General features: G+C 38.5%; 1 protein-coding gene across 2 annotated transcripts in view; it reads right to left on the reverse strand.

Annotated features, from left to right (window-relative positions):
• Positions 1-5,785: 5,785 nt before the first annotated feature.
• mlxip (MLX interacting protein) overlaps positions 5,786-24,730 on the reverse strand; it is a 37,208-nt gene continuing 18,263 nt past the window's right edge. For both annotated transcript variants that reach the window (XM_056458782.1, XM_056458780.1), the window contains exons 9-17: positions 19,250-19,802; positions 17,952-18,046; positions 17,109-17,229; positions 16,896-17,008; positions 14,201-14,308; positions 13,483-13,610; positions 13,281-13,404; positions 11,451-11,580; positions 5,786-10,928 (exon numbers count right to left, since the gene is read on the reverse strand). In XM_056458782.1, coding sequence (XP_056314757.1) covers positions 10,807-10,928; positions 11,451-11,580; positions 13,281-13,404; positions 13,483-13,610; positions 14,201-14,308; positions 16,896-17,008; positions 17,109-17,229; positions 17,952-18,046; positions 19,250-19,802 — 1,494 coding nt within the window. In that variant the 3' untranslated portion in view covers positions 5,786-10,806. The remainder of the gene's footprint in view (positions 10,929-11,450; positions 11,581-13,280; positions 13,405-13,482; positions 13,611-14,200; positions 14,309-16,895; positions 17,009-17,108; positions 17,230-17,951; positions 18,047-19,249; positions 19,803-24,730) is intronic.

Consider the following 24,730-nt stretch of genomic DNA (forward strand, 5'->3'; position numbering starts at 1 on the left):
GACAACATGGTGGGGCAGAGGCTGCGTCTGTGCCTTCTAGATCTCTAGGGAAGACATGATTTAAAATCTTCATTCATAGAACTTCCAATTTTATTCTTGATCATGAAACATTTACAAGAGTCTGAAACTCTTAAATGGCCATGGGTCTGCAAACACTTCACCTGGTTCATTTAGAGCAGTGTTTCTCAACCACGTTCCAGTAGGAACACCAGCACTGCATGTTTTGGATGTCTCAGTTGTCTGTCACACCCATTTCAGGTCTTTTGGCCTCTGCTAATGAGCTGATGATCCGAATCAGGTGTGTTTGGTTAAGGAGACTTAGAAAATGGGCAGAGTTAGTGGTGCCCCAAGAATGTGGTTGAGAAACACTGATATATAGCACTTTGTATACAGAAAAGGTTGCAATATTTGGACAAAACTGAATTGAATGGATGGTAAAAGATATGTATGAGCAGTATAATGTAAGATATTAGCCTAATATTTTGCCTCCTTTACCAGAAATTATAAGAACAAACCTGAAAGTTATCAAGATTCTTCCACTGAAAGTCCTATTTCAAGCAATAACCAGCTCAGGCTGTTTTTCCTTCCAGCACTATAAACTGAACCATACTGGAGAGCAGAATGTAAATAATGCATATAATGGTGGCACTGGATGATTTTGCAAAGTACAATGCGATCCTGGATTGACATCTATGTTGATCCTGGAACATCATTTTTGTTTGAAAATGTAATCCATACCTATTCTCTACCCCTAAACCCAACCATAACCGTAAATTATTCCCAAAATCAGAGGGGAATAATAGTTGGATGACAATCATCTAGAAGTGCATAACTGTAAGCCTAAACTTAACATAAACTGTACGATCAATTATTGTCATCTCTTGAGACGTACTGAAACATTTAGGGTACTATAAATTGCGAAGTTATAACTATCGAGCAAAAGAGGAAAAAAAAGCAACTTTTGTGGTTGGGCAATTGGTGAAAATACAGAAGGAAAAAATGGCTTAAACCAGCCTAAGGTGGTTGGCTGGTTTTAGATGGGTTTTGGGCACTTCCATGCTGGTCATAGGGGGGAGACCTGCTGTAATTGCCAGTTAAAACCAGCGTAGACCACCAAACCACTTTGGCTGGTCAAGTTTTAGCTAGTCTCCCAACCTAACCAGCAAAAACTAGCCTGGTTCACCAGCCAAAACCAGTTTTTCCCCTGCTGCATTTTCACTAATTAACCAACCACAAACACAGTAATAGTTATAACTTAGCACACTATAGTACACTAAATGTTCCCTACCCCTAAACCCAACCATAACTGTGAATTTTTCCAAAATCAGAGGGGAATAATAGTTGCATATCAATCACGCAAAAGTGCATAAACCTGACCGTGAGCCTAAACTTAACATAAACGGTAAAAGTATCCCTTAATTCTGACTGGCTGATTGGAATGTTGTTCCAGGAACATGTCCTACTTGGTGTAATCAGGTTAGGGTATTATTGTGCTGCTGAAAATGATCAATTATTGCCATATTTTGAGATATACTAAAACATTTAGGGTACAATAGATTGCAAAGTTATCTATCGAGCAAAAAAACAGCTGTCTGAGGAACAAAAGGTGTTTGTGGTTGGCCAATTGGTGAAAATACAGAAGGAAAAACAGCTTAAACCAGCCTAAGGTAGTTGGCTAGTTTTAGATGGCTTTTAAGCAATAACAGGTTGGTCTTAGGAGGGAAACCAGCTGAAATTGCTAGCTAAAACCAATTAAGACCAGCCATCCAATTTGGCTGGTCAAATTAGATAGTCTCCCAATCTAACCAACAAAAACTAGCCTGATTGACCAGCCAAAACCAGGCTGTTTTTCCCAGCTGTATTTTCAACCAACCAAAAACACATTTTAGTTCCTGCAGACAATTAATTCTTTCTCTCTTTTGCTCGATAGTTATAACTTTGCACTCTATAGATCACTAAATGTTGTTGTAAAACTCAAAATATGACAATAATTGACCATTTCCCTGCTGAAAAATCCAGCTTAAACCAGCCTAGGCTGGTTGGCTGGTTTTAGCTGGTTGACCAGCCTGGTTTTAGAGGGGTTTTGGCCATTTCCAGGCTGGTTTTCAGCCATTTCCAGCCTGGTCTTAGCTGGTCAGGCTGGAAAATGACCAGCTAAATCCAGCTAAAACCAGCTTGACCAGCATGGTTTAAGCTGGATATAGCTGGTTTTGGCTGGGCTCCCAGACTGGCTAGGTGGTCAAGCTGGTTTTAGCTGGTCATTTTCCAGCCTGACCAGCTAAGACCAGGCTGGAAATGGCTGGAAACCAGCCTGGAAATGGCCAAAACCCCTCTAAAACCAGGCTGGTCAACCAGCTAAAACCAGCCAACCAGCCTAGGCTGGTTTAAGTTGGTTTTTGCGGCAATATTAAACACAATAGGCGCCATTTACGTTCTGCTTTCCAACATGGCGGACTGACGACGCGTCTTGAAAACATTCAAAAACAAACTTTTTTCCGGTTGTCCTAAAACGTGACTATCTGCTTGTGTTTTTCCCAGAAGACTGAAGCTGCTTTGGTGTTGAGGAATCACACAGGAGCTCATTCATTCGGGTGCATTGAAGAGCCAAAGGAACACGAGCGTCTGAACTGCTCTCACATCTCCACATTCAGCTCTTACCTGCAGGCGGCGACCAATCTAGACGGACTGGACGAAAAACTGAACAAAACCCTGCTCTCCATCAGACAGCACGTGGAGGACCTGAGGAGGAACAGAAAGTGCAGCAGTAATTCAACAAACATCTGCGAATCAGCCTTCCACAGCAGTAAAAAAGCATCCAGGAATGCAGAGAAGTTGAGAAGTCTGCTCGAGCTCTTCGTACTATGGATTAATAAACACACCAAGGCATGATGACACTGCTGCTCCACTATTTACAGATGCCTTTTACTATTTATAAATTCCATTTTGTTGGTTCGGTTATTTTTAGTCATTATTTATTTGTGTTTTATTTTATTTATTACATTCATATTATTTATTTGCACACGAATGATTTTATTAGAAGGAAACTATTGCGTCAGGAGGTTTGTGCACGTCGAGGAAATTGGGGGAAAAGGCCTGTGATGTGTAATAAGATCTGTATCTCTGTGCTTGCTTTCAAGCAATTTTATTTTTGTACACTGACGACATCACGCATTGTGAAATCATGCCAATAAAGATTTTCAGCACATTGCAATGAATAGACATTACATCATTTTCTTTTCAAGATCCTGTGGTCTTTATTATTATTTTTAATTTTATGATGTGCTCAGTTTTGTGGGTTAAACATTTTTCTAGGCTAGTTTTTTTTTTTAAGCAGACAGCACATAGGGCTAGTTTTTAACAGCTGACAGTGCTCTAGCTTTTATCAGCATATGGTGATCTAGGGCTAGCTTTTAACAGCAGACGGTGCTCGAGGCTAGCTTTTAACAACAGACAGTGCTCTAGGCCTAGCTTTTATTAGCAAACAGCACTCTAGGCTAGTTTTTAACAGCAGACTGCGCTTTAGGGCTAGATATTATTAGCATCCTGCGTTCTGGACTAGTTTTTAACAGCAGATGATGCTTTAGGGCTAGTTAACAGGGGATGGTGCTATAGGCCAATTTTTAACAGCAGACAGTGCTCTAGGCTAGAGTTTAACAGCGGACGGCACTCTAGGGCTATTTTTTTAATAGTGGATGGCGCTCTAGGCTAGTTTTTTACAGCAGACGGTGCTCTAGGCCAGTTTTTAACAGCAGTCGGTGCTCTAGGCTAGTTTTTAATCAGCAGATGGCGCTGTAGGCTAGTTTTTAGCAGCAGATGGTGCTCTAGGCTAGATTTTAAACAGCAGATGGTGCTCTAGGCTAGTTTTTATCATTAGAAGGTGCTCTAGGCTAGTTTTTAATCAGCAGATGGCGCTCTAGGCTAGTTTTTATCAGCAGATGGTGCTCTAGGCTAGTTTTTAATCAGCAGACGGCGCTCTAGGCTAGTTTTTATCAGCAGACGGCGCTCTAGGCTAGTTTTTATCAGCAGATGGTGCTCTAGGCTAGTTTTTATCAGTAGATGGTGCTCTAGGCTAGTTTTTAATCAGCAGACGGCGCTCTAGGCTAGTTTTTAACAGCATATGGTGCTCTAGGCTAGTTTTTATCATTAGAAGGTGCTCTAGGCTAGTTTTTAATCAGCAGATGGCGCTCTAGGCTAGTTTTTATCAGCAGATGGTGCTCTAGGCTAGATTTTAAACAGCAGATGGTGCTCTAGGCTAGTTTTTATCATTAGAAGGTGCTCTAGGCTAGTTTTTAATCAGCAGATGGCGCTCTAGGCTAGTTTTTATCAGCAGATGGTGCTCTAGGCTAGTTTTTAATCAGCAGACGGCGCTCTAGGCTAGTTTTTATCAGCAGACGGCGCTCTAGGCTAGTTTTTATCAGCAGATGGTGCTCTAGGCTAGTTTTTATCAGTAGATGGTGCTCTAGGCTAGTTTTTAATCAGTAGATGGTGCTCTAGGCTAGTTTTTAATCAGTAGACGGCGCTCTAGGCTAGTTTTTAACAGCAGATGGTGCTCTAGGCTAGTTTTTAATCAGCAGACGGCGCTCTAGGCTAGTTTTTATCAGCAGATGGTGCTCTAGGCTAGTTTTTATCAGTAGATGGTGCTCTAGGCTAGTTTTTAATCAGTAGACGGCGCTCTAGGCTAGTTTTTATCAGTAGATGGTGCTCTAGGCTAGTTTTTAATCAGTAGACGGCGCTCTAGGCTAGTTTTTAACAGCAGATGGCGCTCTAGGCTAGTTTTTATCATTAGAAGGTGCTCTAGGCTAGTTTTTAATCAGCAGATGGCGCTCTAGGCTAGTTTTTATCAGCAGATGGTGCTCTAGGCTAGTTTTTATCAGTAGATGGTGCTCTAGGCTAGTTTTTAATCAGCAGACGGCGCTCTAGGCTAGTTTTTAACAGCAGATGGTGCTCTAGGCTAGTTTTTATCAGTAGATGGTGCTCTAGGCTAGTTTTTAATCAGCAGACGGCGCTCTAGGCTAGTTTTTAACAGCAGACAGTGCTCTAGGCTAGTTTTTAATCAGCAGACGGCGCTCTAGGCTAGTTTTTATCAGCAGATGGTGCTCTAGGCTAGTTTTTATCAGTAGATGGTGCTCTAGGCTAGTTTTTAATCAGTAGACGGCGCTCTAGGCTAGTTTTTATCAGTAGATGGTGCTCTAGGCTAGTTTTTAATCAGTAGACGGCGCTCTAGGCTAGTTTTTAACAGCAGATGGCGCTCTAGGCTAGTTTTTATCATTAGAAGGTGCTCTAGGCTAGTTTTTAATCAGCAGATGGCGCTCTAGGCTAGTTTTTATCAGCAGATGGTGCTCTAGGCTAGTTTTTATCAGTAGATGGTGCTCTAGGCTAGTTTTTAATCAGCAGACGGCGCTCTAGGCTAGTTTTTAACAGCAGATGGTGCTCTAGGCTAGTTTTTATCAGTAGATGGTGCTCTAGGCTAGTTTTTAATCAGCAGACGGCGCTCTAGGCTAGTTTTTAACAGCAGACAGTGCTCAAGGCTAGTTTTTAAATCAGCAGACAGTGCTCTAGGCTAGTTTTTAACATCAGACAGCGCTCTTGGCTAGTTTTTAATCAGCAGATGACTTTATGCTATTTTTTTTTTACATTTTCTATGACAATGGGTTAAACAACAGCATTTTCTTTAAATACAAGACAAAAAGAAAGTATTCATCCATAAATCAAACCAACATGCTAAGAGAGGAATCACAACACATTTGATTTGAAGGCGTTCAAGAAAATCAAAGGTAAAAGAATGTGTATTTTACGGCTTTAATGAGGGGGGAAAAAAATACTACAGTCCCATGAAGCCTGGCAAAAGGCATAATCTAATTAAAAACGATACAGAAATGTATTCTTTAAAAGTTGGTTGTATTTAAAGATGCAACAATGTAACTCAAGTTTTCAAAATCTGCATATGTAAATATTTACGGTCTTATGCAATCAGCAGTGCTCCACTGGTGTGGGCGGAGCTACATATCTGTTCTTGCTCGCTGACTGATGAAATGTCCTGCATAGCATCATGGGTTATGTAGTTTTATGCACAAATTCTGATATTAAATACAATCATTTTACATACAAACTGAATCTACACAAACATATGCAATCATAAGGACACAACCAATTAACAACCTGAAAAAATCAAATAAAATTTGCTATGGTGAAAATGGAGTTCGTACTCTATTATAATATTGGGTAAAGGCAAGAAAGTGGCTTTGAACCATTTTTATGTACTCAATAATCAAAACCAAATAGGAGAAATCGTTTACAAGGTGTTTGTATGTTTTCCCAAATAGTTAACAAAAACAACAAGGAGAATTTAGATGGAAATAATCGTGAATTTATAGATTTTACCCTGTAAAAGTAAATATTTTACAAACAGAAGGCAGACAGAACCGCAGTCTGTAATGCAAGTAGCTTAAAAAGAACTGTATCTGGTAGGGGTGTAATGGATCACAGTTAATCACAACCCACAGTTCGGAACACACGTGACCTGCAGATTAATACATTTTTACTTGTAAATTAATCCTAAATTTGTGTTACATAATGATAGAGTTGTGGTAGGTTATTTGAGATGTGGTGGGTTTCTTAGGTTATTAAAGGTGTTTTCTGTCACTACTTGTTTAGCCTACATTAATGCATTCAGTGTAAGCTGCACGATTAATCATTAAAAGATCAGGATCTCAACACCCACGCAACATACATTATAAATGATGGTGATTTGCATATGTTTATTAATCCTTCGAATCACTGTTTGAAAAACACACAAATCAAGAAAGATAAATAACACAGCAGTACTGGGATAACAGTTTATAGTTTAGATAAAACCACTGATGTTTATGGTAAAGATTTTAATCACCGTCATATTTAATTTGATGCTCAAAAATGAAAGTTGTAGGCAGCAATTACATTACTTAACCAATAGGTGGCGGCAACCAGCCATCAAAAATATGCCACTGAATAATTCTTCAAAAATGACCCATCTAGCAATGAAACTAAGTTTTATGAGTGAATAAATAGTCATTTATTGAAAATAAGACTAAAAATAAATATTGATTGTACAAATTGTGTTAGAATTATACACTGTGTTAACAGCAACAGTAGTAGTAACAGTGAATTTTTCACAGTACTGAATATTTTTCTATTTATTTTTATTAAGCTGATTATTTCTTAATTTTATATTTAATAAAATTACAGTTTCTAAGTTCTGTTTGTTAATACCTGAAGTTTCTTGCAGTGCTGTTTTTGTAATAAATGGAAAATTACATTTGTCTCCTCCCCTTTTTGGCTGATCCGAAAAATGGTCCGATCATGGCTAAAAAAACGATGTGATCCGAACTGTGAGATTTGTGATCTATTACACCACTAGTATCTGGTTTAAATTTATGAAAAATACATACACACACACACACACACACACACACACGCATACATACATATATTTTACTAACAAATCTAATATGACAAATTCAGACACCTTGTACATATAAACGAACACAAAACACTTATTTTTTTGGATTGGGGAACACACAGTTGGAAAGATCCATCTGCTTTGTTTCCACAAATAAACTGCACAAAAAAAAGCATTCAGAGCACACAGTGAATAGTAACTTTTCATATGTAATAACAGATGTAAATCCAAAAATTTAGACACTGCTAAAAATAGGGGTCTGACAAAAATACTTCCTCCAATATACATACTAATCGGGCTATCAAATGCTATTAAAATATTATTTTTAAGTTTAAAATAACATGCCTAAAATCCTATCCCAGTAGATTTTTTTCAACAGGGTTTAATTCACTTGGCTCTCCCTTTTATATATCTACACAATTTAAGGCATATCAAATGTACCTCGCGCTCATATGAATAGTAATAGTTATGCTATTTGTCTTTATACACATCTAGCTTCTGCTCATGCACTTAACTGCGTTAAAATCCAGTCTTGATCAGTAGATCCTGGTATTTGTTAAAGGGTTAGTTCACACAAAAATTTTAATTCAGTCATCATTAACTCATCCGCCACTTGTTCCAAACCTGTTTAAGTTTCTTTCTTCTGTTGAACACAAATGGAAGATATTCTGAAGAATGTTGGAGGGAAAAACAGCAGTTGATTTCCATGCTAGACTACGGCAACTCTAGGCACTCTAGGCTAGCTTTTAAACAGTAGATGGCGCTCTAGGGCTAACTTAATCAGAAGACGGCGCTCTAGGCTAGCTTTTAACAGCAGATGGCACTCTAGGGCTAGCTTGGCAGATAGCGCTCTAGGGTTAGCTTTTATCAGCAGACGGCGCTCTAGGCTAGTTTTTAACAGCATACGATGCTCTAGGCTAGTTTTTAACAGCAGATGGCGCTCTAGGCTAGCTTTAAACAGCAGACGGCGCTCAAGGTTAGTTTTTAACAGCAGATGGCGCTCTAGGGATAGTTTTTAACAGGAGATGATGCTCTAGGCTAGCTTTTATGAGCAGACGGCGCTCTATAATAGTTTTAGCAGCAGACGGTGCTCTAGGGCTAGCTATTACTAGCAGATGGCGCTCTAGGGCTAGCTTTTAAGAGCAGATGGCACTCTAGGGCTGGTTTTTAATCAGCAGATGCCACTCTAGGCTAGATTTTAACAGCAGATGTCGCTCTAGGGCTAGCTTTTAACAGCAGACGGCACTCTAGGCTAGCTTTTATCAGCAGATAGTGCTCTAGGCTAGTTTTTAACCACAAATTGCCTAGAGCATCATATGCTGTTAAAAACTAGCCTTTTATCTGCTGATAAAAGCTAGCCCAGAGTGCCGTCTGCTGTTAACAAATAGCCTAGAGCATCGTATGCTAACAGCAGAGGCGGGCTAAGACAAGCTTTTATCAGCAGACAGCACTCTAGGCTAGTTTTTAACAACAGATGGCCTTCTAGGCTAGCTTTTATCAGCATACCATGCTCTAGGCTGGTTTTTAACACTGACAGCATTCTAGGCTAATCTTTAACAACAGATGGCGCTTTAGGCTAGTTTTTATCCATACAAAGCGATTGTGCATTCGACTGAACCATGTACGTTAGATTTTATGTCGCAAGACTATTGTAAATGCAGCTCTCTAAAAACACTTATTTTAGGTTAAACTGGTATTTGTAAGGGTGTTTAGAACCAACTGAGTGAGTAAATGGTGAGAAAATGTTCATTTTTGGGTGAACTGTCCCTTTAAGTGGTGCTGCAGGTTTTGATGAACTCAGCATCAGATTCCACAAGGGCTCTAAATAACCACATTGAAATAAGGAAGACACTAAAAATATAAGAAAAACACACCCTGAGAGGTAAAATCCACAAGGCTAGAGGCAACAGCTCTAATGTAACAAAGTCCAAGAAGCGCAAAGAAAAGGATGAACGTAAACAAGAGATGCAGCCTTTGGTTTGCCATTTTAAAATGAAATCAATTATGTCTGTATGGTTAAAATAAATAAAGCTGTGGTGGAGAATTTCAAAATGCATCGATATTCTCTCTTGATTTAATTCTGAGCTTTGTTATTACGGATAGCACTCTAGGCTAGCTTTTTAAGAGCAGACGACAGTGTTCTAGGCTAGTTTTTAACAGCAGACGGCACTCTAAGCTAATTTTTAACAGCAGATGGCGCTCTAGGCTAGCTTTTAACAGCAGACAATGCTCTACGATGGTTTCTAACAGCAGATGGTGGTCTAAGCTAGTTTTTATCATCAGGCTAGCTTTTAACAGGCGCTCTAGGCTAGCTTTTATGAGTAGACAACGCTCTAGGCTATTTTTAACAGAAGATGGAGCTCTTCCCTAGCTTTTAACAGGCGCTTTAAGCTAGTTTTTAACAGCAGATGGCGATCTAGGGCTAGCTTTTATCAGCAGATGGCACTCTAGGCTAGCTTTTATTAGCGGACGGCACGCTAATCTAGTTTTTAACAGCAGACGGTGCTCTAAGCTAGTTTCTAATAACCGATAGGTTAACAGCAGACGGCAGCATTCTAGGCTATTTATTTTTTAAGCAGACAGGGCTTTAAGCTAGTTGAACACATATGGCGCTCTAGGCTAGTTTTTAATAGCAGGCAGCACTCTAGGCTAGCTTTTAACAGCAGATGGCGCTCTTGGGCTAGCTTTTATCAGCAGAAGGTGCTCTAGGCTAATTTTTAACAACAGACAGCGCTCTAGGCTAGTTTCTAACAGCAGATGACACTCTAAGCTAGATTTTAACAGGCGCTATAGGCTAGCTTTTAACAGGAGACGGTGGTCTGGGCTAGCTTTTTTTGGCTACTGTGCATTCGACTGAGGCTTTTATGTAACAAGACAAATGTAAACACAGCTCCCTATAGACACTTATTTTAGGTTAAAGTGGTAATTGTAAGGAATTGAAGGCAAGCATACAGCGCCATCTGCTGGTAAAAACTAAGCTCAGAATCCATTCAGGAGAGAATAGCGATACATTTTGAAAATCTCTGAATCAATACAGAATCAATTACTTGAAACAAATTCTCGCCACAGCTTTAGTAAAAAAGGCTTATTCTTTTCTGGACCGGCCCATTTAGATAAACCCAAAGTGGCCGCTTTGTAACTAGTGCTCTATGGTGCGCAAGCGAGGGACAAAAAAAATGAGCATGTACACACACACACAGAGCTCAAACTGTAAAGTACACAAGCGAGCAGTTTTCACCACTCTGAAGGAGTTCAGCGAGTAACAGCAAACCACAGATCCTCAGATCCACATGCGCAAGGTGTTGTTTTGGAGGCTCCTGAAGACTGATACGACTGAGAAGCACAGTTCAGAAGTCACTGTGTTAAAACTAAGACCCTGAGGAATGTTTTTTAGGGTTGAGAGCAGCCTTTTTGGCTTCCTCAGGTAAAAGAGAGGGGTCGGTCAGGATGGAGGTGCTGGTGCAGAGCTGCCGTAACGTCCTGAGCACCACTGGAGGACAGAGAAACACATATCGTTAATATATATACACACACACACACACACAAAGAAACAAGCAAACAGATGCCAAACAAGTCAAACTGGAGACAAATTAATTCACTAATTCATTTTCCTTCAGCTTAGTCCATTATTTATCACGGGTTGCTGCAGCGGAATGAACCGCCAACTATTCCAGCATATGTTTTATGCAGAGGATGCCCTTCCAGCTGCAACCCAGTACTGGGTAACACACATGCACACACATACACTACGGCCAATTTAGTTCATCCAATTCACCTATAGTGCATGTGTTTGGACTGTGAGGGAAACCGGAGCACCCAGAGGAAACCCACACGAACACGGGGAGAACATGCAAACTCTACACAGAAATGCCAAAAGGCCCAGCCGGGACTCAAACCAGCGACCTTCTTGCTGTGAGGCTGAAGTTTAGCTGGAGTTATTACTGTTCAGTTAACATTAGTTTTCAGTGTTTCCAGTTGCTGACATTTGAAAACCCTGAGGAAGACATCTTACTGGGCCGGAGGGCTGGGAGGGAACAGTAACGGTCCAGCCATTGCATGGTGGTTTCACACAACTCTGTGTTGTTGGTTGTAGACACCGTCCCGTTGAAGGACTCAAACAGAGGCTGAATGATGACGCTAAACTGAGAGAGATATTAAAGAAAACACTGAGCTTGAGGAAAAGTACAGTCCAGGGAGATAAAGGCCAAAAAAATTTAAATCAATCAAAAAATGTTCATTTACATCTAAAAAAATGGAGGAAATTTTAACATGGGCAGCTGACAAATGTAAAGAAAAACTGGAATAATTGTACCTGTATGAGTACATCTAAAATACTCATACTCAATAGTAGCACCTAAATATAAATATATATGAGTTTAACTGTTACTATTACTACTACTGCGAATACATATTAATGCTTTACTTTAACAGCATTAAAAAGCCAGTTAAAAAGTCAATACAAATACTATAGTGAAAAAGCAATTTTTATTGTACAATTTGTATTGTAAAACGTATTATTATTACAACAAAACAACAAAACCAATGAAAATTCAACACAACAAAACACAATGCAATGAAACAATGCAACAAAAAACATCTTTAACAATGCAGCAAAATGCAGCGCAACGAAACGCAGCGAAGCGCAATGCAACAAACAGCAACAAAACACAGCACAACAAACAGCTATTTGCTACCTTGTTTAGTTCAATGATTAAAGGATATGATCCAGAATTTGCAACGAAATGCAAGAATGAAACAACACAACGCAATGAAACAACGCGACGAAACAAAGCACAACGCAACACTATGCAACCAAACCGATGCAACGAAACAACAAAGTGAAGCGCAGCAAAACGCAATGCAGCGAAACGCAATCACATGCGAAACTAAATGCCATGCTACAAAATGCAACGCAATGAAACACAACGAAGCAAAACAACGCAACATAATGCAACAAAACAACAAGATTAAAAAGCTATTTGTTAGTTTGTTTAGTTTAATGATTAAAGGATACGATCCAGAATTTGCAACGAAACAACGCAATGAAACACAACGAAACAATGTAATGAAACAACTTGACAAAACACAACAACAAAACACAGCGGAACGCAATGCTACAAAACACAATGCAACAAAACAATGCAACACAACGCTACGAAACACAATGCAACAACAACGTAACAAAACATAACGCAACACAATGCAACCAAAATGATGCAACGAAACGCAACGCCATGCTAAAAAACACAATGCAACAAAACAATGCAATACAAGGCTACGAAACACAATGCAACAGAACAACGCAGCACAATGCAACAGAAACGATGCAATGAAACAACACAATGAAACACTGAAAAATGCAACGTAGCGAAACGCAATGAAATGCCATGCTACAAAACATGACGCAACAAAACCCAACCCAACAAAATCCAACACAATGCAATGAAACACCACAGCGAAATGAAAGACCACAACGAAATGAAAAACAACAAAACAATGCAACAAAATGAAACAACGTAACAAAAAAAATGGAACAAACAGATTCAAAATCTATTTGTTGGACTGAATAATCTAAACAGGCATTGAGTCATTAAGTTCAATAAATAAAGGATAGGATCCAGAATTTGCAACAAAATGCAACGCAAAGAAACAATGCAATGAAACAAAAAAACAAAACACAATGCAATGAAACACAATGAAACGAAACAATGAAAAACGCAATGAAACAATGCAACGAAACAATGCAACGAAACACAGCGCAACAAACAGATTCAAAAGCTATTTGTTGGATTGAATAATCTAAACGGGCATTGTGTCATTCAGTATAACGATTAAAGGATACGATCCAGAATTTCCAGTTCTGAAGAGTTCGGTTCTTCACATAGTCATCAAACTTCTCCCTCATGTGGTCAAAGCGATGGCGTGTGACGGGAACCCCTGTTTCAGGAAGCTGCTCCTGACACAAGCTACAGCAAACAGAGAAGAAAGTCTAAATATACAGCTTTACATGTAGACGTCTGAACTTATGAAGCAGAAGTTTTTACCTTATGGACGTGTTGAGCTCCTCGATCTCCTCTCGCAGTCTCTTGGTCTCTTCCAGCATCTGCTGTCTCTCTAGTTGCAGTTTGCCAATGTAATCAACAGTCTTCTGAAGTGTCGAAGCATTACTAATCTGAAAACCCAGAAAAGAAGTTACATGACTAAGTGACTAAGTATTTTTCTTATTATTAGGTGCAAGCATTTCTAAAGAAATCCATATGCATGAGGGTAAAATATTTCTCCGCAGCTATTTCAGTTGCTTGATTTAAAAGAGACTTTAAAGGGATAGTTCACCCAAAAATGTAAATTCTGTCATCATTTACTCACCCTTTACGTGTTTCAAGTCTTTGAGTTTCTTTCTTCTATTGAACGCTAAAGACAATATAGGCTTTCATAGGCAGAAAAATAATAATAATATGAAAGTCAATGGTTACAGGTTTCCAACATTCTTCAAAATATCTTCTTTTGTGTTCAACAGAAGAAACTCAAAGGTTTGAAACAAGTAAAAGGTAAATTTGCAAGTATTTAAAACATTTCATTTTAAATTTTTCGGTGAACTATCCCTTTAATTGAGCTGTAACTAGTTAAAAAGACAATGCACAGAGTGTTACTATACATTTATAGTTGTGCAGAGGCAAGTACATGCAAGTCAACTTCGCTGTACACACAAAAAATGATTATAAATGTTAGGAATCAAGTAAAGAAAGACAAATGCAGATGTACGTTTGATTGAGACTTGAGGGTCGGCACAAGATTGCACAATGTCTTGAAGCAGACGTTTATGGTGAATCGCCTCTTCTGCTCGGCAGATATGTGGTTCACTCTGCGACTCTGTCAAAGACCATGACAAACACAAGAAAACACAAAGATATTATTATTTGTGAGATATATGGATCTTACTTTATAATATTAGGAACAAAGGAAATAATCTTTGATCCCAAGTGTGTTCTCGAGCATTTACCAGTGTTTGTACATAAAAAAAAAAAATCACTCAGGTACAGTCATACAAGTATTTGGGAATTTACATAGACAGGTCTCTAACATGGGACACTCACGTAAACTGGATCTGTGAAAAGCTTCACCAAAGACTGTATTTTCTACGAAGGTTATGGTTTTATGGTGTTGATAAGAAAATCATGTACTTATTTTATCAAGCTGTATTTGAAAGTGTTATCAGGTATGGTCTATCTACATCAGGCATGTCCAAACTCAGTCCTGGAGGGCCGGTGTTCTGCAAAGTTTAGTTCCAACCCCAATCAGACACACCTGGGCTAGCTAATCAAGCACGCACTAGGCTTTCTAGAAACATCCTTGCAGGTGTGTTGAGGCAGGTTGGAGCTAAAATCTGCAGGACACCGGCACTCCAGGACAGAGTTTGGACACCCCTGATCTACATGGTATGGCAATCTTTCTGTAAATCTGAAATCAAAAATTTTCAATATTATCAGAATTGCTACAAGACTAATAGGATCTGAAACTTTTACTAGTATACAAACACTCTACGAGCAATGCACTCTAAATGAAGCGAAAATAATTTTAAGTAACCCATCTCATGTACTCTTTCCATTTTACGATCTTTTACCTTCTGGTAGAAGATACAGAACTTTCGGCTGGAAGCGGAACAGACTGAAGAACTCTTTTATTCCAGTGTCAATCAGACTGTTGAACACTGATCGATAGTGCATATAATTCTTTTGCATGTTGACCTATTTTTAATTGTTATTATGTTAGAACCTGCTGATGTGCTGTGTGAGTCCACAGAAAATTTCCCCTTGAGGGACAATAAAGTATACAAACAAACAAACATATTAATTGCACTGGTGATCAGATGGCCAACTTTAGAAAAAAATAAATAAAAATAAAGCCTGGTGCACGCTAGGTTGTTTATTGCTGGTGCTTACTGTCAGCGTTATGCGTCAAAGAAACAAAACTATTATCATATTATTATTTAACCCTTGTGTGCTGTTGAAGATGCTTTCTTCCACTCTGGGCTGATTTTAAATCTTAATTTGGCCACAACTTTCTCTGTGTTTCAGCTAGCAGAATGATTTTTGGTGACAAATCTTATTTGGACACATATTTTGGGGAAATGCTTTGACAATTAAAAACAAACTATTTAACAATACACTTGGGCAAACTGACTATTCTTTCATTATTCTGGTGGCTGTTTTTGCCCCAATGACGGAGTGACAATGACAGCACTGGTGGGACCTGGGAATGATGGGTATGATGAGAGATGGACATTTAAAGAAAATTACTAGAAATATAATTTTATTTTTTATTTTTTCAAATATTTCCCAAAAAGCTGTTTAACAGAGTGACAAACACATGTTCAAACATAACAGTTGTAATTTATTTTCTTTAATTTTTCTATATGGTGCAAGATACTTGTATTCAGCCTGAAGTGCCATTCCAAGGCTTCATTTTAATTAGGTTAATTGAGCAGATGCTGTGGCGGTCATGGAGGAGTGGAGAGCATGAGACTGATTACTGAAAGACCTATCGGAACCGGCATGGACCCAAGACTCTCATAGAAATCAGTCAAGTTTGGTGAAGGAAAAATCATGGTTTGGGGTTACATTCAGTATCTTAATTGGGGTTACATTCAGTAAATCTTAATTTGGCCACAACTTTCTCTGGGTTTCAGCTAGCAGAATGATTTTGGTGACAAATCTTATTTGGACACATATTTTGGGGAAATGCTTTGACAGTTTTCAAAAAAAATTTAACAATACACTTGGGCAAATTGACTACTGACCTTTCATTATGCTGGTGGCTGTTTTTGCCCTATTGACTTCCATTATAAATCACATTCTTTTAAAAGCAAAAATTACATATTTGACCTCTCCCTAACAACAAAAACCACCAACAACCAAAAACGCATGGCTTTGCAATCAAAAAATGTCATTATAATGGAAGTCAACGAAAGGGTAGTCAATTTGAACAGTACACCAGGGTTAAATGATTGTTGTTTTGTGCGTCAGTGTGCACACTTACATTGGCACCCTTTGTTTAGCCACGCTAACAACAATCGTGCGCAATAATCTTGATGGTGTGTACAAGCATTTATGATAAATACAACATTTCCTAGTGAAGCTGAGAAACATTCTGTAAAACACAATAGTGTTTATTTTTACCTCATTTTTTTAATCATTATAAAAATGTAGAATTAGCCTAATTAGCTGGTACTCGCTTTGAAATCAGAAACCACTATTTGCAATATAAATTTATTTTGCACTCACAATTTCATGTGGGATAATAAATCAAGTGGTATTATTCTAAAACCTTTACAGCCAAACTAAAAGTAGCATGACTTCCTCTTAACAGGAAAATGCAAAATTACCTTTTCCATCTCTTGCCAGATTTGCATAGACCTACAGATGAAAAACATAGCAGAGTAATAGCTTGTAAACTATACCTGACTGTTTTCATTTTTGCCCATGCCTGTACTGGTGCTGAGGGGCGACTGGGGGCTTGGCACCTGTTCTGCTCCCAGTGGCGACCCTTGACCTGAGATCCGGCCATCATGCGCTACAAAAAAAGGTAAAAGAATACACAATTCAGGACTCTGAGCAGGTTAAGTAAGAAACTAAATCAAAACTAAGCATTAATGACAGGTGAGTGGACTGACTTTTACTTGCTGACTGCACTGATGTCTTCTTGTTGGATACAGTGGTGGCAGTTTCCTCTTTGGGTACGATTAGCTGAGGAGACTTCTGCGTCTGAGGGAGAATATGAAATCCAGCAGAACCCTGCAAAACAATGCAAAATATTATATTGTTTGGGGAAAATAAATATTTTTTACAAGGGTAGGGTAGAACTAAGTATGTCAAAATTGTTTCCTTGTTAATTCAGGAAACTGAGCTGAGCAAACTTTACAGTCTACAGGATGCAGAATTTAATAGGAAGAAAAATAATTTACTGAACTGCAATTCAAAAGAATTAAGCCATCTTAAAGAAAAAAAATGTGCATGAAATTGTGATTTTTTTAAATACTTTTATAAGTATGGTCTCCATTATATGTGTGATAATGTACCAGTAATAAAAGTGTCTCATAATTATGCAGGCAAAAATTGGGTTAGTCTTATTATATAAGATATTAGAAAGAAAAATGTATATTTGTGTATGTATATAAGATGTATGTATATAGAATATTGTCTGAAAATGTTGGCAGGAATTGTAAACATGGCATGCATTCTTAATGGCACCATAGGCTTAGAGAAAAAGACTCTACAGTTGTAGACTACTGTGAAGACTCCCCTTGATCCATAAAGTTATTTTAAATTGTAATAGCACAATATTAAGGTTTTACTGGATTTTTGATCAAATAAATGCAGCCATGAAATTACAATTCTGCATGTGGTTCAAATACAAAGGTTTCTCTTAAATCAATTCTGAATGAGATGCAAGTTTGTTGTATATTAAACTGCCTACTGCAAACACAAGAGAAGATGAAGGATGATGAAGGGCTTACACAAGGAATACCGGAGGAGGCAATGACCATACCGGTGGTGGAGACAACATCAGTGGTGAGAGGAGACGGAGTGACTATGACAGCACTGGTGGGACCTGGGAATGATGGATATGATGAGAGACAGACATTTAAAAGACAAAATTATTAGAAATATGACTTTTTTTTCAAATATTTCCCAAAAAGCTGCTTAACAGAGTGACAAACACATTTTCAAACATAAGTTTGAATTTATTTTCATAAATTTTCTATATGGTGCAAGATACTTTTATTCAGCCTAAAGTGCCATTGCAAGGCTTCATTTTAATTAGGTTAATTGAGCAGATGCTGGCAGTCATGGAGGAGTGGAGAGCATGAGACTGATTCCTGAAAGACCTATTGGAACTGGCATGGACCCAAGATTCTCACAGAAATCATTCAAGTTTGGTGAAGGAAAAATCATGGTTTGGGGTTACATTCAGTATGAAGGTGAGCGAGAGATCTGCAGAGTGGATGGCAACATCAACAGCCTGAGGTATCAAGACATTTGTGCTGCCCATTACATTATAAACCACAGTAAATGGCAAATTCTTCAGCAGGATAGCGCTCCTTCTCATCTTCAGTCTCCACATCAAAGATCCTGAAAACAAAGAAGATCAAGGTGCTCCAAGATTGGCCAGCCCAGTCACCAGACATGAACATTATTGAGCATGTCTGGGGTAAGATGAAGGAGGAGGCATTAAAGATGAATCCAAAGAATCTTGATGAACTCTGGGAGTCTTGCAAGAACGCTTTCTTTGCCATTTCAGATGACTTTATTAATCAGTGATTTGAGTCATTGCAGAGATGTATGGATGCAGTCCTCCAAGCTCATGATGGAGTCAGACACAATATTCATTCTTTGTCCACTGCACCATGACTTTTATATACTTATTATATTCTATACTGGACATTATTTACGTTAAGCACCCAGACTTTGTCTAAGCAAGGTTAGACCTTACTGTCCTAATTAAATAATTAAAAATCAAGGCATGATCATATTTTATTTAGGTAAAATAAGTGTAATCTAGACCCTTTGCCTTTCATATAAGCCACTTCTGATAACAAATGATCAACTAGAAGTCAAGTTATTATTTGTTGTTCCTAAAACTTGGATAGACGACAAGACTAGTGTATTGTATGCTGATGTCAGGTATTTCTAAATGCCATTTGTTTAAACCGAATCAAACCAACATCCTAGACAACAGAACCGACAACTTTGTCAACCATCCCACCCCATTATTAAGCATGCTCCAAAATCGCTTTTTAGGAGAGACACAAACCTGTAAGTATGAGCTGAGGAGACGGCAGTGGATTCGCCGGGACAATCGGTCTCTGTGAGTGTCTGGACTTTTTGCTAGAGATGGGAGGCTGGATGGATTTGGGCAAGGCGAAGTTGACCGGCTGTGAGCCGAGCGAGGCAGAGCTGGAGACCACAGGCTGTGGAGACGGCGCAGGGGGCAGCTCAAAACTGGACCTGTGGCTGACGGTAGTGGCTGCATCAGTGGGAGTCACTGTGGAGGAGGCAGTGTGCGTTATTACTGAAGTAGGCGGGTCGCTCTGGCTGGGCTGGGGGACTGTAGTGACTGTGCCGAGAGGCTGTGGGGCTGCTGGGAGAGGTGGAGCTGGGGGAGGCAGTAGAGAAGGGACGGAGGAGCTCACTTGCTCTGTGAAAAGAGGCATGTAGGGTTGTTGGTAGGACGGACCGACGGAGTTACCATTGTCCTGGTTGGCCACCGAGAGATGGCTGGGCAGAGGAGCAGAGGGCATTAGGCGGTAGTCCAGCGGCAGAGAGGGAAGCTCTGTGGAGAGCGGCAGGGATGACAGCAAGGAAGCCTAAATAACAAAAACAGATATAAATATCATCCTGAAAAAAAAAGGATTTGTTTGTCACGTTTCTGTTTCAAATACCAAAAAATTCGTAAAAATCAAGAGGAATTTTCTTGATAAGTAAAAAATACCATTTTATTTTCAAATGTAATAAGTTAAAATTAAGTGAGATCTGCAATGGCATGGTTTCCGCTACATTCATTCTTCCATGGCGGGGCGCCACACCAAAATTCATCCCACCACGGCTACATTACAGCTTCTCATTCAAAACATTCAGCCATTGTTGGTTTTTTTTTAATAGCGGGTTATAAATGACACCAGAACGTATTAAAAGGTAAGTGAATTATAACAGCGCAAACTTTTCTGTAATCATAGTAGTGCTTATTCATTTAACCCTTAAGCAGGTCGCACACCAGAAGCGCCGTCATATGTTCTAATTCTAAACATAGGTTTCTATCAGGGTACACACACTGGCGCTGCAAGTCGGCGGCTGTCTGCGGCACCCAGCCATGACTCAGGACACTGTTCATTTCTCTGCTGCGCCACAGAGCGCCATCTGATTAGTTCCATGTTGAATATCAAGTGAATGTCCACGTCTGGTGTGTGATACTTTTAACTGTCATGCGCGCGCCATGTCCCGACACCAAACAGCGCTTCCGGTGTGCGACCTGTTTTAAGGCAGGGATGTCAAACTCTATTCCTGGAGGGCCGCAGCCATGCACAGTTTAGTTCCAACCCTGCTCCAACACACTTACCAGTCGGTTTCAAACAAGCCTGAAGGGTCAGGTGTGTTTAATTAGGGTTGAAATTAAACTGTGCATGGCTGCGGCCCTCCAGGAATTGAGCTTGACATCCCTGCTTTAAAGTTGACATGCTGGCTGATTGACTGATAGACAGACAGGGCTGCGCGATGCGCGAGCCTAGCAAACACAGCGTAGCTTTCAGTTAAGATTAACAGTTTCTATAAGCATACTTTATAGATAAAGCTCCATGGCTCTGCATGCAATGTCCTAATCTTGCTGGAGTTTATGGCCGTTTCACTTTACTTCAGGATGCATTAAAAGCCGCTCTGTAGGTCTATTGGAGACATAAAAAAAAAATTCCTAGCAAATCTAATAAACGTTGGAGACATACCCGTTACATAAACGCACTAAATCGCACTTCAGCAGCGTTTATTTGAGAGCGCACAAGAAAATCAGCACTTGAGCAGCGTATATTTGAGGGGGCGTGCAAGAAGTTTTGTGCACGAACAGAGGAAATCGGCACACAAGCAGAGATTCGCATGCTCGTATTACATGAATGCGATGTGATCTCGACTTGTAATACTGTGCTCACGACATTTGTCATTTAAATACCGCCATAGGTAGATCTGTGTAAAAGGTCTGCCGCCACAGCTAGAAAAAATCCTAGAGGAAACACTGAATGGGGTGAGCAAAATAATCCCGTTTTGAAATGAGACTATTTTACTTAATCTTTAATAAGATTTATTTTGCTTTAAAGAAAAAAATAATAATTTTGACATACTATTTCTAACAAAAATGAAACATTTTATGATGCATATTCCTAGAAAGCAATAAATAAAACACAACAAAATGATTCTCTTTTTTAGTTTGACCTTTTTTTTTTGTCCTTTAATCAAGAATCATTTAATAGTGAGTTTTTATTTTTTATTTATTTTCTAAGGATGTTTCACTATGCCTAGGGCTTTAGAAAGACACTAGAGTCTAGAAATTGCTTGGGGTTCACAATATGGGCAAAGAGCTAGACCTGATAAACATTCTCCAGCCTCTGACATCCCCTTTTATCATCACTCTGCCCTTAACCATCACGTTCTCTTCGCTACACGCTTTTCCTCTGTGGTCTCGGTTTCTTCCCCACAATTATCTTCTTGTGATGTCGAAGAAGCATCTGGCACTCTATACTCCACATTAACATCCTGCCTAGATAATATACAGTTGAAGTCAGAATTATTAGCCTCCCCTTGATTTTTTTTCTTTTTTTTATAAGTATTTCCCAGATGATGTTTAACAGAGCAAGGAAATTTTAAATATTTCTTTTATTTTGGCTACAATAAAAGCAATTTAAAATTTTTTTAAAAACATAAAGGTCAATATTATTAGCCCCTATAAGCTATATATTTTTTTCCAATAATCTACAGAACAGACCATCGTTATACAATAACTTGCCTAATAATTACCCTAACCTGCCTAGTTAACCTGATTAACCTAGTTAAGCCTTTAAATGTCACTTTAAGCTGTATAGAAGTGTCTTGAAAAATATCTAGTCAAACATTATTTACTGTCATCATGGCAAAGATAAAATAAATCAGTCATTAGAAATGAGTTATTAAAACTATTATGTTTAGAAATGTGTTGATAAAATCTGCTCTCTGTAAAACAGAAATTGGGGGGGAAATAAACGGGGGGCTAATAATTCTGACTTCAACTGTATCTTTTATTTTGTATATTCGTAATTTCAGCTTTTGCATAGCGCTTTTCACAATAATTATCATTCCAAAGCAGCTTTACAAAAGGTGCACATTATTAAAACATTACAGTCAAAATCAGAAAATAATGTCCGTCCTCACACCTCCATGCAACGCATCCAGCTTCTTGTTAACAAAATGCTCTCTGTGGCCATCAAATCAGACTCAGAGCTGATAGTAGAGGATATGGTGCAAGACTGCACTTCCTGTTGACCTGAGCATAAACAACTCTCTCCTGTCCTTTTTTTCTCCTCTTGCGTTTCTAATGCAATGTTATGCTACTACCAAAACAAAATCAAAAAAGACTCCCAACTCTTCTCTGCCACCTCCTCCTATTAAACTAGTTCTCTTGCTTTTGCCCTTTAGGAGCCACTATACAAATTAATATACAGCTTGAGTTAGAAAACCTCACTAGCAACTAATTCATTTCAAAGCTGGGTTTTCTGCACTAAGAGCAACTAATATCAAAATTACAGAGCAAGTATTATAGAAGTAGGAAGTCAGAAGACAGCTATGATTCCATCCACCTATATTTATGCGCATATTAGAATATTGGATAAAAAAAGCTTAAAGATGCGCATACATTTTGAAAATTAATAAAAACAACAACTTATGAGTACGCCAACTGAGTAGGATAAACATTTTATCTGATGAAACAATTAAAATGTGAATAAACTATGATGGAAACACATGTACTAAATAAATTCCAATATGCGTAAAAAACAAAAATAATAAAAAGTGACAACAAAAATAGGCGAGATGAAACCGCATTAAAGGACAAACGAGCAGACTGATCACATTGTAAAACATCTGAAATGTTGTTTTGGTCATTCTGAAACCCCTAAAGTCTGTCATCAATGTCAGGGGCGGATTGACCATCTGGCAATTCTGGCAAATGCCAAAAGGGCCGGACCTTAATATGTATTGTTTTTTACATGCAGGCAGCTTTTATCTCTTGCAAGATGTGAATAATATTATTATGATGATGAGGATGATGATAAGGATGATAATAATAATAATAAATATATATAATAATAATAAATGTTAAGCATTTGGCCCAATCCGTGACAGCCCGCTGGTTTTGAGTGGGTCCGACCCAATCAGAGGTTATGCAAAGATTATTAAAATCTGGCAAGAATGTCAAACAAACAGTAAGTGCAACACAAGCTAATTGTCAGAGATAGACCATAAAAAAATAAAGACAGAGCCGAAAAGCTCCAAGAAAGCAAAAAGGGCTCTAAAATTAGACAACGAAATATTCTCGAAAGATTTAAATTCAGCTGCTGCATCGGAGGACAGTAGAGTGGTAGAGGAGGTAAGAAAACAGAAAATATACTTCTAAGTCATTACACTAAAATATACTAAGCAATTTTGACACCATTCACACTACTTCTGACAGTTTTCGACAGCAACCTACACTGTTCTTACCAGTAAGCTTAGCGTAGAACTCCTGTTCATTTTAAAATGTTGTTATCAGCAGATAACGTGAGATTTAGGGTACACAGACTGCTGTATGCTACAGTACTAGCATTATAGACTAACATGCAAGAGAACCTATAGCTATAGCCATAGTACTGTAGGCTTTTGTCGTGAACTCTGAATATATAGCTAGTCTTTAATGTAAAACATTAAATGCATGCATAGGTTACAGTATGCATTTAATCCTTAGGTAGAGGCACAGAGAATGACAACGGGTTGTTTTTGTTCCAGTCACATACATTAAATGTCTAAATATCTATTACATAGGGCACTGCTTATATTATTTCACCATCTGTACACCAATATAAGTAGTGAATGTGCGTGTCCGTGAGTGGGGCTGTGTGGTAATGTGGGCTGGTGTGGCTACAGTGCCAGGGCTGAATTTTTGTCCCAGTCCGCCTCTGATCAAAGTGGTTCGGTATTATTATTATTATTATTAGGGCTGCACAATATTGGAAAAATCTAACGCTGCAGTATTTTATTTTCCTTCGAATTTATATTGTGATATGAATAATATTTCGGCAGATGACTTGAATAGCTCTATTTGGAATAAAATCATTAACTTTGATAGGAATAATCTTGTAGAGGAGTGAATCAAAGAAATTGCAAGACTAAATATATAAGATAGAGCAAAGACAAAAGTGAAGTAAGTAGTCAGATATTCAGGTAAAGTAATACGATACGATATTGTCATATTTTCCCCCCGATAAGGATAGATCACAATATCAGCGATATATCTCAAGAAAACCATCCACAATATACCATGATATGTGTAAATGAAGAGGGAAAATACATCAAAAAGTTAAGATATATTTCTTTTATTAACAGCACATATATTTTTTAGAATTGCAACATTGATATGTTCGATCTGCCATTACAAGAAGCGCCACCTCATGCATATCACTATTTTGTCTTGCCCCTATTATTAAATAATTAAATTTAATGTAAAATGTAAACACTGTACATTCTT

Source organism: Danio aesculapii, chromosome 5 (assembly GCF_903798145.1).
Source record: "Danio aesculapii chromosome 5, fDanAes4.1, whole genome shotgun sequence".
Classification (NCBI taxonomy): domain Eukaryota; kingdom Metazoa; phylum Chordata; class Actinopteri; order Cypriniformes; family Danionidae; genus Danio; species Danio aesculapii.